Genomic DNA, 13,834 nt, shown 5'->3' with positions numbered 1-13,834 from the left:
GGCACCAGTCTCTCCCAACGGGAAGCCTGAACAAGTCCCTGGACCAACCTCACCCACCAGGGGGCAGACACCAGAAGCAAGAGGAACTATGATCCTGCAGACTGTGGAAAGAAGACCATGAACACAGAAAATCAGACAAAATGAGAACACAGAGAAATATGTTGCAAATGAAGGAACAAGAAAAAACCCCACAAGAACAACTAAATGAAGAGGAGATAGGCAATCTACCTGAAAAAAGTTATATGACCTTTAGAAAAAAGCAAGAAAATAATTGCCATGAAAGTTAGAAGATAAATTACCTCTTGAGGGAGAGATGGTTTTGAATTGGGAAGGGCACACAGAGGGTTTCTGGGGGTTGGTATATTCTAATTTTGGATCTGTGTGGTGGTTACTCAGATGTTAGCTTTAAAAGTATTCACCCTTCTATATATTTCAAAATTTTAAATGTTAAAAAAATAAGGAAGTAGATCAAAAATAAAAGGTAAGTGACTCAAATAAGTTCAAAACTTTAGATCCAAAGAATGTAGTAACCTGGGCATGAAACATCCATTTTTGGCCTTGGACCTACTATTTGTCCTCCTTTGTTTGGATCCAATTGGCTGCCAAGCTTTGTAGAGTCTACCCCATGATTTGTATCCTTCAGCCAAGTTACTTCTTTTTTAGGCCCCAGCCAAATTATTTTCCTCACAGCCACCGACCAAGTTTAAGTTCTTATTATTTTTTGCCTGATTTATTAGAGAAGCCATCTCATTTGATCTCTATGTATTTCGCCTCTTCTCATTTTAATTCGTTTTAACGTTGGCAGGGTAATAGCTTTGAAATATGAACCTACTTTTTTCTCCCTGGTATTTTTTTGTTACCATCTACCCCCCCCCAACACGCCCCCCTCCCCCCGGCAAACCATTTTTTGTAGCTTGATGTGCAGCATTCATTGCCTCTGGAGAGGAATGATATAAAATGCAGAAGTCAGTTCTTGGTATTTGCTTTCTAAGAGCCAAGGCTTCTGTGGCACGAGTGTGAGTGTGAAGGGGTCACAGGTACTGCAAAGAACTCAGGATACACACTCTACTAAAAGTAAAAACAAACACCAGCTGAGTTATTTTCTTTGACTCTTAAAATACTAGCTCATATAGCGTTTTACAAAAATATAAATGTTGCCATTACTTAAAAATTATTAATTACTTTACAATATTCTTTGAAAAATGTGAGAAGATCAGGCCACACTGGACTTTTGTTTATGCATGACAATTAGCTGTAGCGGAGAAATTACCATCTTCATTTAGAATGGTGAGTGGAATCTCTGGTACTCTGTTTATTGTGTCTCTGTTTATTGTGTCAATCGTCTCCTAAGTGTTGCCTGCACATGTTTTTTGTGTTTTTTTGTTTTTGTTTTGTAGCAAAGAAGAAGAAAGCATTTCTTGCACTTATATCTACTATCAAAATGGGAAAGCAGAACAAAACTGAGAAATAGACTTGGCTCTCTAGGGCCACTTATTTACGGTTCCTGCCTTGTCCCTGGTCCCTTTAGGTAGAGATTGTGGGAACATCCTCAACCCTGACAAAGATTCTTTCATGGACCAAACTCTAATCAGGTTCTTTTGAACTCTTTTCCAACATGGACTTTCATACTCATCTCTGCTCTGTCCAAGCTTAGCAAGAATCCTGCTAAGTCAGTTTAACCACAACCTCTCACCCTCCATAACTGATCATGCTTCATATCAAATCAGGTTCCTCCTCCTCCACCATGCCCCAGGAGATGTCTAGTCACCCAACCCTGTTTTCAGCAAGAATCCTGTTAGGTCAGTTTAGCCAGAATGGCCCTGTATTCCTGATGTTTCCTCTTAGTAATTTTCTACCCACAGATTCCAACCCTGCACCTTGGTTATAAATTCTCACTTGCCCATGTATTCAGAATTGACACCAATCTCTCTTCCCTACTACAAAATTCCATCACAGTGGCCCCTTGATGTTTCAGGCTCCTCCTTAGTACTCAAGAGATTGGACTTCACCTCTCCTTTGCCCCATATACAAAGCCTTTGGCTCACTCTTCAGAGTGAAAACTGTTTACAGCTATAGAAATCTTAACCAGAGCCACCCAGGAAGGGATACTGGATCAGTTACAACCCCAGTCTAGGCTACTCCTTCCCTATAGCTTGGTGTTTCATGATCTACCCCATAACTAGCTTTGTTCACTGTTACTTTCATCTTTGAACAAGCACTTCAGCTTTTCTTTATATTTTATTTATAAGTGTATTTATTTTTTCTGCCTCAGTCACTCACGGATTTCAAATCCCTTGTTTCTAGTCCATTGTTTCGATCCCTGTGTTACCTAGAAAAATGCCTCATACATGGTAGGCACACAATAAATATTTATTGAACTGAATTATTGCCCATTTCCCAAAATATTTACCATTGGTCCCAGATTTGTGTCATTTGCACACTTGGTAACATTCTTGAGTTTTACTTGAAGTTTTTGATAAATACTGGTTATTAACTCATGGGCTGATATACATAAAAACCAAATTAATTTCTATCAAAGCAGAAAAACGAACAAGATTCAAAACTCTTGCCTATTGGACTTTCTCAGACAGAGATATAGGGAGAGAGACAGGAAGAAGGGAGACTTGCTGGGAGGCTATTATAGACTATTTCATCCCTGTATGAAAACATTCTGGGAATCTGTCCTAGGGAAATGGTGCATAGATAATTTGTACAGTTCAGTTTTCATTAGTTAGTGATTGTCAAGTGAGGAAATGCACAGAGCGCTTGGTGCTACTAAATGCTGGTTCCATCTCAAATTCCCTAACTCCACAGGCATGAAACACCTTAATAAGAAAGTTGGGCATATTAAGAGAAAAAAAATCTTTGTAAGTCCAGAGAAGCTAGGCCGGTTGGCCTCACACAGCTGCACGATAATGTTCCTCCGGGATGCTGTTCTACAGTTCCTGTCGCCACGTATGTGACAGTGGAGTCTCAAATGGGCAGATGCTGGAGGAGAGGTTATTGTTAGTCTTCCTTATCTCAGCCTTTCATCTCTGCTCCTACCCCAACTCCCCCTGAAGACAAGCCTAAATCTTCCCCTGGCGCCTGCTAACTTCTGTATCAAAATGCAACAGGATCCCAGGACAAATATTGACTGACTTGATTATATACATGAAATGTGAAGCATTTCAGTTAATGAGTTACCTCAGCCTGTCATTCTCCTTCCATCTCTTGTGGAATGAAAGGTTTTGAAAAGCACCTCAGGCAAGCTGAGGAGAGAAGACTGAATTTTGGCATCAGATTTCATCTCTAGGACTAAGATTCTGACGTTAAATCTAATTTGGTACTTTTATTTCCTGGTGACCGACTTGGGCATGGGTACTCCTAGTGTCTGTCTCATCAGCCCTGGGTAGATGGTGAGGGAGTTGTCAGTTGTATGGCTTTGAACAGAAACTGCTGAGTGTTCCAGCTAGGAGATACTCCACCCTCCCCACTCCCCGTCTCCCCCTCAACCTAGCTCTGCCTATACCCCTCCCCCAAATCTTCCATGGTGGGCATTTTTCTTCACATTAGAGTTTCCAATTTTGTGAGACATACCTTTAGTTCTGTATTTCTGATCACAAATGTGGTTTGTGCACGCACAATCTTCATTTCTAATAATATTCCTCGAATGCCATATTCTCTAACTGCAGTAATGTCTTACCTTCTGAAGTGAGTTACAACTCTTTTTGGGAAATGACACATGAATGCTTTTGAATGTCTCCATCCTGTAGCATTTAATATTACTAGACACATAGCAGGCACTTAATAATATTTATTGGTAGATGCAGCACTTTGAGCCCCACTGAGTTTCAGGAGACAGATAGAGAGACAGAGAGATAGATAGAATGATAGATGTGCAAGCAAGGAGCCATATAATTGATAGTCATTGAAATGAGTAGAGGCATGACATAATTAGATTCATATCCTAGATGTATCATTCTATCTATCTATCTATCCATTCTAGGTACTTTCTGGATATATATTCCTAGATACTTTCATATATAGAAATACATATAGAAAGTCATAGAAATATGCAGCTGCATTGACATAACATACATTTATAACAGGTAATATAGTATAGGGACTCAGAGGATAGGACCTGGACCAAAACTGCATTGGTTCAAATTCCAGTTCTCTTCCTCACCATTATAAGTTTGGGACATTTTACTTTATCTTGCCATGCTTCAGTTTTCTCATCTGTAAAATGGTATCTCTTTCATAATGTTGTGAGGATTAAATTAGAAAATGCATGTACTATAAAGTACTACAAAGAGTACTACAATAATAATAGCTAAATTTTTCTGTGCAATCTTCCCTATAAGATGTAAAATCCATCAGGAAAGAGACCATGTCTTGTTCAGCTCTATATTCCCAGTATAGTATGCGTGCTGGGTGTTCAGGTAATCCTTGTCAAGTGAATGAAAGGAGATATATATATATATATATATATATATATATATATGTATGTATGTGTATATATATATATTTATATATATATGTGCATCAAAGGATATGGAGATGTAAATGCATACAATAATAATAGCTAAAATTTTTTTAACACTTAACTGTGTCAGGCAGAGGCATGACATAATCAGATTCCTATCCTTGCGCCTCTGTGCTTCTCTTTCTGCCTACAATGTCCTGCCTCAGCTCTGCTTCTCTGCCTAGCTAACTTATACTTAGTTTAACAGAGTTAATTCACACATGATCATTCAAATTTCAGTAGCATTTCTAGATATAACCACTGTTTATTCTGGTAATTAGTATTAAATGTGGAATTGCAATGTGGAAAGCAGAAAGATATTTTACTTACAAGTAGAAGATTTTCTGTGTTTTAATGGAAACCCACTTCAGTCCTCATGGTCAAATCTAACTATTCCCTTTCCTGTGTTTTCAGAGAGATACTGTTCAAAATTCTCAGACAGCATATACTCTTCATTGTTCTATGATTAATTAGTTATTAGAGTCTGTCTCCTCTATTAGATTTTTAATCCCTAGACAGCAGAGACACTCTTCTCTTCATATTTGAAGTTTCTATAGCCTAGTGCTTCATACATGGTACGTTTTCACTAAATGTTTTGTTGGACTGAACTAAAAATTCTCAAATATGAACTTAAAAAAATCATAAACTCAGAAATTTTACGTACTTCAGTTCAGCCTTATAACCAGCATTCAGGCTGAATTTTAGTAAAGGAAGCAGAAAGGTCCCATTCTTTAAGCCAAGATACTTTAAAATCATAAACTGATTTAGTTTAACCATTGGCTCAGTACTTATTCAGCCAAACAGCAGTCCTTCAAGGTTGCATTCATTATTACAATAATTAAATCAATGAAATCCATTCAAAATGAATTACAGATTATCCTTTAGGAAAGTGTTAATTAAAAAAAAAAAAACAGAGAGAGATAAGCTTACCAATCTAGGTTCTGAGTAGGTACCAAGACCGATGATAGGGATGCTGTTTCCATCACTTAGAGGTATGCGGTGATATGCAGCACTGAGGTACATCTTGGAAAGTCGGAGGTTTCAATTTCTAGAAATGATTCTGAACACCACAGAAAAGCCTTTTTGAAAAGGTGTCCTAATGCCTATTTAATCAAAGAAAGGAGAGCCAGAGGGAGGAGCAGTGGGAGGGAAGAGAGATTTCTCAACCTGTTTTTTTTTCAGGTTGTTCTGGAAATCCTAATTGAGGTTGTCCTTTGAACTTATCAGAGGCATGTAAATAATAACCCATTTTGATCTTATGCTTACTTCCCTGCAAAGAAATGATTTTAAAAATAAAAGGAAACAAATCTAGCTGGCTTCTGTCAGCTAGGATGCTTTGGTTGGTAAGTAACAGACCTATCACAAATTCTCTGAAATAATAAAAGAAATCTATTGGTCTATATTCCTGAAAACTCCAACCTTAGGGCTAGCTCCAGGTGTGACTAAGTTTTCCGGGACTTCCCTAGAGATTTGGGCTAGCAGGACTGGGAAGGGGTCTGTTATTTTTTATCACCTACTTAAGTGGGAAACTGGACTGGAGGGGAAAATGTTATGGCCGGGAACCAGTTTTTCACTCTCAGTTCATTTCTCTGCCTCCTTGCTCTCTCAGTGGATTTTCTCTTTATCACTGAAAGATGGTAACCAGTCCTTAGAGTGACATGGTTCCAGACTCAAACCCAACAAAAAAAGGGATTTTACGTTATAGCTCACACAGTAATCCAGAAATAGGGTCCAGTTGGCCTCTTTCTTAGTTCCTGGAGCCAACCACTAAGTCAATCACAGGGGTCAAAGAAAATAAAAGACTGATTGCTTTAATGTAATTAGAAGCCATTTCTAAATTTGGAGTTGGGCTTAATCCCACCTGGGGAGATTCTGGAGCTGTTAAGAAAAAGGAAAGGAGTAGCAGTTAGTGAAACAATTAATACATGTTTATTATAGTCTTCCTCCAAAGGATTGTGCTGTGTATGAGAGTTTTGGACCTGGTGACCTTAAAGATAACTGTGTCCATGATGGTGAAAGTATCCTGAAGTTTGTCTCTAACTGACTTGTCTTCTCTCCAGGACAACCTCATTCTTGCTTACACACACATAATCAGCCAGTGGACGCAATAATTTCAACTATGTTGGGGCAGGGTGAAATATGGGCAGTAGTGATCTTCAACATTGTTTCTAATTTGATCCAACAAACACTTACTGTGCACCTTTGTGTGCTAAGATGTTGGCTATATATGCTTCTTTATTTTTCTTATTTTTGACTTTTTTGGTGTTTAGCTCCATGAATTTAAGCACATGTACAGATCTGTGTAACTGCCATCACAATTGGGATATTGAAAAATTCTATAACCCGAAGAACTCCTTCATGCTATTTGTTTGTAATCAAAAGCTCCCCCACCAGCAACTCATAAAAATCATTATCTGTTTTCCGTTGCTATAGTTTTATCTTTTGAGAATATCATGTGAATTGAATCATACAGTATGTGACCTTTAGAGATTGGCTTCTTTCACTCAGCATAACACCTTTGAGATTCATCCAGGTTGTTGTTTGTATCAATAGCTTATTTGTTTTTAATTGCTGAGTAGTAATGTATATATACATTATATAGATGTGCCACAGTTTGTTTCTCTATTTGAAGGACATTGGTTTGTTTCCAGTTTTTGATGACTGTGAAGACTGCTGCTATAAATATTTGTGTACAGGTTTTTGCATGAATATTAGTTTTCATTTCTCTTGGCTAAATACCCAGGAGTGGGATTGCTGGGTCATGTGGTGTGTTTAACTTTGTAGGAAGCTGTCAAACTGCTTTTCAGAATGATTATATCATTTTGCATCCCCATTAGCAATGCGCGTGAATTGCTATTTTTCCGCATCTTTGACAGCACTTAGCATTGTCGGTATTTTATAATTTTAGTCATTCTGATAGGTTTGTCATGGTATCTCATTGTTAATTTTAATTTGCATTGTGGATAATGATGTTGAACACTTTTTCACATACTTATTTGCCATCTATATCTCCTCGTGGTGAAGTGCCTATTCAAACATGGGGGTTCAGTGCCCATCTTTTAGTGGGGTTGTCTTCATAGTGTTGAGTTTTGAGATTTCTTGGTAAATCCTTGATACATGTTCTCTACTGAATACATGGTTTACAAGTATTTTTTTCTCAGTATGTAGTTTGTCTTTTCATTCTCTTGACTGTGTCTTTCATGCAGCAAAAGATTTTAATTTTGATAACGTTCAATTTTTTTGTATTGTTTTAGAGTTTCATGTGAAAGAACTTTTTTGTCTAACCCTAGGTCACAGAAGTTTTATTCTATTTTTTTTCTAAAAGTTTTACATAGTTTCATTTTTCCATTTAGATCAATAATCCATTCTGAGTAAATTTTTGTATAATCTAGCATATTTAGGTAGAGGTGTTTTGTTTTGTTTTACGTAAGGGTATCCTATTGTTCCAGTTCCATTAGTTGAAAAAAATTATGCTTTCTTCATTGAATTTCATTTGCACTACTGTTAAAAATCAAAGGTCATATTTGGGTAAATCTACTTTTGGACTTTCTACTTGGTTTCATTGATTTATGTGTCTCTTCCTTTACTGATACCACATTGTTTAAATTATTCTAACTTTATAAAAGGACTTAAAATCAAATGGTATAATTTCTCCAACTTTATTCTTCTTTTCCAAAAGTATCTTAGCTATTCTTATTTATTAACTTTCTATATAAATGTTAGAATCAGCTTGTCTGTGTCTTCAAAAGTCCTGCCAGAATTTTTTGAATTGAGTTAAATCTGTAGATCAATTTCTTATCTTTACTCCTTTGAGTCTTTGAATCCACGAACACAGTATTTCTCTCCATTTATTTAGCTCTTCAGCATTTTGAAGTTTTCAGCCATACACATCCTATATTTGTTTTGTTAGACTTATACCTAAGTATAGGTATAAATATTTATTTTTTTAGAGCCATTGTAAATGGCATTTTAGAAATCCTGTTTCCAACTGTACATTGCTAATACATAGAAATAGGATTGATTTTTATGGCTTCGATCATTTAGTATTTATTGAGACTTGATTTGTTTTTGTTGCCTGACATACTGTCTATCGTGGAGAATATTCCACATGTGCTTGAGAAAAATATGCAATCTGCTGTTTTGGGTAGGGTCTTCTCTAGATGTCTTTTAGATATAGTTGGTTCATAGCATCATTCAAGTCCTCTATTTTTAAACTGATCTTCTGTCTTGTTTTATCTATTCTTTAGAGTGGGGTATTGAAGTTTCTAACTGTTACTGTAAAACTGTCTATTTCTCCTTTCAATTATGTCAGTTTTTTGCTTCATATATTTTGTGGTTCTTTTGTTAGAGGCATATATGTTTATAATTGGTATATCTTGATATATTGACCCTTTTGTCAACATGTAATGTCCTTCTTTGTCTCATCACGATTAGTGACTTCAAGTCCATGTTGTCTGATATTAGTATATCCACCCCAGGTCTCTTTTTGCCTTTTTTTATTGCATGGAATTTATTTTTCATCCTTTTACTTTCAATCTATTTATGTCCTTGGATTTAAAGTAAGTCTCTTTTAGACAACATATATTTGGATCATTTTTAAAAATCGATTCTTCCAATCTCTTCTTTTTAATTGGAGGGTTCAATCCATTTACAGTTCAAGTAATTATCGATAAGAAAGGATTTACTTCTGCAATTTTGCTATTTGTTTTCTCTATGTCTTATTTTCTTTTTATTCCTCAATTTTCTTTTTATCCCTCCACTACTGCCTCGTTCTGTGAGTGATTTTTTCTTCTAGTTTACTATTCTGACTCCCATCTTGTTTCCTTTTCTGTATACTTAAAAAAGGGTTATTTCCTGGATGTTTTAGTCAGCTTGGCTGCTATAACAAAATATCATAGACTGTGTGGCTTCAGCAACAGCCATTTATTTTTCACAGTTATGGAGACTGAAAAGTCCAAGGTCAAGGTCAAGATACTGGCAATGAGTTTCTGATGAGAGCTCTCTTCCTGGCTTGCAGAAGGCCTACTTCTATTTATGTCTTCACATGGTGGGGAAAAGAGAGAGAGAGAACAAGCACACTCTGGTCTCTTCTTATAAGGGTATAAATCTCATCATGAAGACCTCACCCTCATGACCTCATCTAATTACCTCCCAAAGGCCCCATCTTCAAATACCATCCACATTGGGAGTTAGGGCTTCAACATATGAATTTTGGGGAGACACAATACAGTCCATAATACTAGGGTTACCCTGGGGTTACAATTAGCATTTTAACTTTGTAAGAATCAGGTTTGAATTAGTACCAAGATACTTTCAGTAGTATTGGGTTTGCCAAAAAGATCATTCGGGTTTTTCCATAACATCTTACGGAAAACCCCAAATTAATTTTTGGCCAACCTAATACATAAAAACTCTGATCCTTTAAAACTCCATCTCCCCCCTTTATGTTGTTATTTTTACCAATTACATGTTTATACATTGTGGGTCAATTAACATAAATATATAATTATTGCTTTATTTATCTTTTAATCATGTAGGGAAAAAAAAGGAGTTATAAACCAGACATACAATATTACTGGTTTTTATATTTATCTATGTAGCTACATTTACTGTTGTGTTCCTTATCTCCTCATATGGCTTCAATTATCCTTTTATTTCAGCCTGAAGGACTCCCTTTAGCATTTCTTGTAGCACAGGTCTTCTTGTAGCACAGGTCTTTCTGTTTTTGTTTTGCAGGATATGCAATTATTGGTGGACAGTTCTTTTCTTTCAGTCCTTTATATATGTCACCCCACTGTCTTCTGGCTTCCAGTTTCCAAAGAAAAATGGGCTATTAATTACACACATTATCTCTTGTATGTGATGAATCACTTCTCTCTTGCTGCTTTCTAGATTCTCCCTTTGTCTTTGGGCTTTGACAATTTGACTATAATGTGTTTTCCTGTGAATCTCTCTTGGTTTATGCTTCTTGGAGTTCATTGAGATTCTTGGATATTTAGATTTATGATTTTCATCTAATCTGGGACACTTTTGGCCATTATTTCTTCAAACAGTCTTTTTGTTTCTTTCTCTCTTCTCCTTCTGGGACTCCTGGTATGTGTATGTCAGTATACTTGATGGTGTCTCATAGGTCTGTTAGGTTTGGATCATTTCTTTCCTTCTTTTCTCTTTTCACTTCTTAAACTGGATGTCAATTGATCTATCTGTACTTTTCATCTCCAGAATTTCTATTTGTTTCATTTCTATAATTTCTACTAATATTCTGTATTTGGTGAGACATATTCTCCTGGTTCCTTTGTTCTTTCTCCATGACTTCCTTTAGCTCTTTGAGCATATTTAAGAGAGTTGATTTAATGTTTCCATCTAGTAAGTCTAAATGTCTAGGTGTCCTCATGGACAGTGTCTATTAATTTCTTTCCTCCCCCCTGTGAATGAACCATACTTCCCGGTTTATTTGCATGCGTTGTAATTTTTTGTTGTTTAAACGTGGAGAGTTTTAATATTAAAATGTGACAACTTTGGAAATCAGATTTCCCCCTTCTTCAGGGTTTGTTTTTGCTGTTTGTTGTAGGCTGTTGCTGTTTGCTTGTTTTGTGACTTCTCCAAACTATTTTGGTTAAGTCTGTATTGTTTGTGATGTGAAGTCTGTGTTCCACTAACTTGGGGGTCACCTGGTGTTTTGACAGAGTTTCTTTCAATGGAAAAAGAAAAGGAAAGAAAAGAAGAAAATACTCTCCCAGTCTTTGCAGATTGGTTCTATGTTGGAGCACTCCTTCAAAGCTTAGCCATGCTGCTTACAATTCTGCCTTAGCCTTCACTCACAGCTTGCACAGAGCCTGAAGGCCACTCAGAGGTAAAAGCTTGGAGTCTTCTCAGGCCTTCTTTGAGCGTGTACCCACCCCTGACACTATGTATACCTGATTCCCTGGTATGCATGGGAGCCTTTAAAGGCCCCTTTACCCCCACATATCTCTTTTCCCTGCCTGCTGTTTCCCAGGGTTTTCAGTCTGTTTGTTGCTTGTCCCAACTGTTATCCCTAGCCCGAGGCTGCCACAGCCAATATTTCTGCCTTTAAATGCACATAGCAAAAGCCTCCTAGGCTGTCACCTTAGCCCTAGAAATGTTTGAGTCAGGCAAAATAAAGGCAAGCCCTTCAGACAGCCACCGGATGGGCTGGAACTTACAACCACAATTCTTAGAGAATTCTTCGAGAAATTCTGCATTGCTCCCTCTGGCACTAGCCTCCTGCACCAGGAATGTGGCTGCAGTCCTGGTGGCTGGCACCAAATAGGGGTACAGCATGTGGGACGTAGGCAATTTAAGTCACCACAGCTGTCTCTTACTGCAAAGCAACAGCTTCTTTCTTCATCAAGCTTTCCCCTGGTTGTAGGTTTTTGACTAGACTCCAGAGTTCTGCAAAAAAATGATGCTGACAGCTTTTGCCAGCTCATCAGTTTTTTTGTAAAGGGACAGAGCCCTGGCGTTCCCTACTCTCCTATTTTCCTCTATTCATTTTTTAAAAATCTTTTAAAATTTCTGTTTTTTTTTTTTGCTGTACACGGGCCTCTCACCGCTATGGCCCCTCCCGTTGCGGAGCACAGGCTCAGCGGCCCGCTCCACGGCATGTGAGATCTTCCCGGGACCGGGGCACGAACCCGCGTCCCCCGCATCGGCAGGCGGACTCCCAACCACTGCGCCACCAGGGAAGCCCAAATTTCTCTGTTTTGAGATTGGATTATTTCTCTTGACTTATATTCAAGTTCACTTCATCTTTCCTCTGTCTTCTTTCTTCTCTACTCCATTCTGATACTGAACTCATCCATTGAGTTCCTTTTTTTTCTTAAATCGACTTTATTTTTTAGAGAAGTTTTAGGTTCACAGCAAAATCAAGCAGAAACTACAAGAGTTCGCTTGTACTCTTTGCTCCTCCACATGCTTCTCCCACTATCAACGTCCCCACCAGAGTGGTACACTTGTTACAACTGATGAACCTATACTGACACATCACTAGCCACCAAAGTCCATGCTTTACAGCAAAGTCCATGGTTTATATCAGGGTTGACTCTTGGTGTTATACAGTCTATGGGTTTTGAAAATAATACCATGTGTCAACCATTACAGTATCATACAGAATAGTTTCCCTGCCCTAAAAATCCACTGTGGTCTGCTTACTCACCCCTCCTTCCTTCCTAATCCCTGGCTTCCATGGATCTTTTTACTGTGTCTGAAGTTTTGTCTTTTCCAGAGTGTCATACAGTTGGAATCATAGCTTTTCAGATTGGCTTCTTTCACTTAGTAATATGCATAAAAGGTTGCTCCACATCTCCCCCACCCTTCATGTCTGTTCATGGCTTGATAGCACATTTCTTTTTAGCAGTGAATTATATTCCATTGTCTGGATGGACCACAGCTTCTTTTTTTTTTTAAAATAAATTTATTTATTTATATTTATTTTTGGCTGCGTTGGGTCTTTGTTACCGCCCGCGGGCTTTCTCTAGTTGCGGCGAGCGGGGGCTACCCTTTGTTGTGGTGCGCGGGCTTCTCATTGCAGTAGCTTCTCTTGTTGCGGAGCACAGGCCCTAGGCGCGCGGGCTTCAGTAGTTGTGGCATGTGGGCTTCAGCAGTTGTGGCTCATGGGCTCTAGACCGGAGGCTCAGTAGTTGTGGCCCACAGTTTTAGCTGCTCCATGGCATGTGGGATCTTCCCGGACCAGGGTTCGAACCCATGTCCCCTGCATTGGCAGGCGGATTCTTAACCACTGCACCACCAGGGAAGTCGCCACAGTTTCTTTTTCCATTCACCTACTGAAGGACATCTTGGTTGAGCCCAAGTTTTGGCAATTATGAATAAAGCTGCTATATACATTTGTGTGCAGGCTATTGTGTGGACGTAAAATTTCAACTCCTTTGGTTAAACTCCAAGGAGCACGATTGCTGGATCATGCTGTAAGAATAATTGTTTAGTTTTGTTAGAATATTTGTTTAGTTTTGTAAGAAACTGCCAACCTGTCTTCCAAAGTGGAGTTCCCACCAACGATGCATGAAAGTTCTTGTTGCTCCACTTCGTGAGTTTTTTATGTTTTTCATTTCTAAAATTACTATTTGATCATTCTTTTAAAAAAATATTTCTTTGTTGAGACTCTCTATTCTTTCACTGGCTTCAAGACTGTTCTTGATTTTTGGTAAGGCACTCTTGTAATAGCTGCTTTAACATCTTTGCCAAATAATTATAATCTCTAAGACATCTTGGCATTGACATCTTTTGGTTTTACCCTACATAAATTTATATTTTCCTTGTTATTCACTTGCAATGTAAATTTAGATTATA

General features: G+C 37.9%; 1 protein-coding gene across 2 annotated transcripts in view; it reads right to left on the bottom strand.

The window, feature by feature from the left end:
• AKR1D1 (aldo-keto reductase family 1 member D1) overlaps positions 1-5,602 on the bottom strand; it is a 39,286-nt gene extending 33,684 nt beyond the window's left edge. The window contains exon 1 of one of the 2 annotated variants that reach the window (XM_065884155.1): positions 5,438-5,602. In XM_065884155.1, the coding sequence (XP_065740227.1) occupies positions 5,438-5,530 (93 nt within the window). In that variant the 5' untranslated portion in view covers positions 5,531-5,602. The remainder of the gene's footprint in view (positions 1-5,437) is intronic. The other variant, XM_065884156.1, reaches the window with a different exon arrangement.
• Positions 5,603-13,834: the final 8,232 nt, after the last annotated feature.

This window comes from Phocoena phocoena, chromosome 9, assembly GCF_963924675.1.
Source record: "Phocoena phocoena chromosome 9, mPhoPho1.1, whole genome shotgun sequence".
Lineage (NCBI taxonomy): Eukaryota > Metazoa > Chordata > Mammalia > Artiodactyla > Phocoenidae > Phocoena > Phocoena phocoena.
The sequence above is the reverse complement of the archived record's forward strand: the minus strand, read 5'-3'. Positions and strand labels throughout refer to the sequence as shown.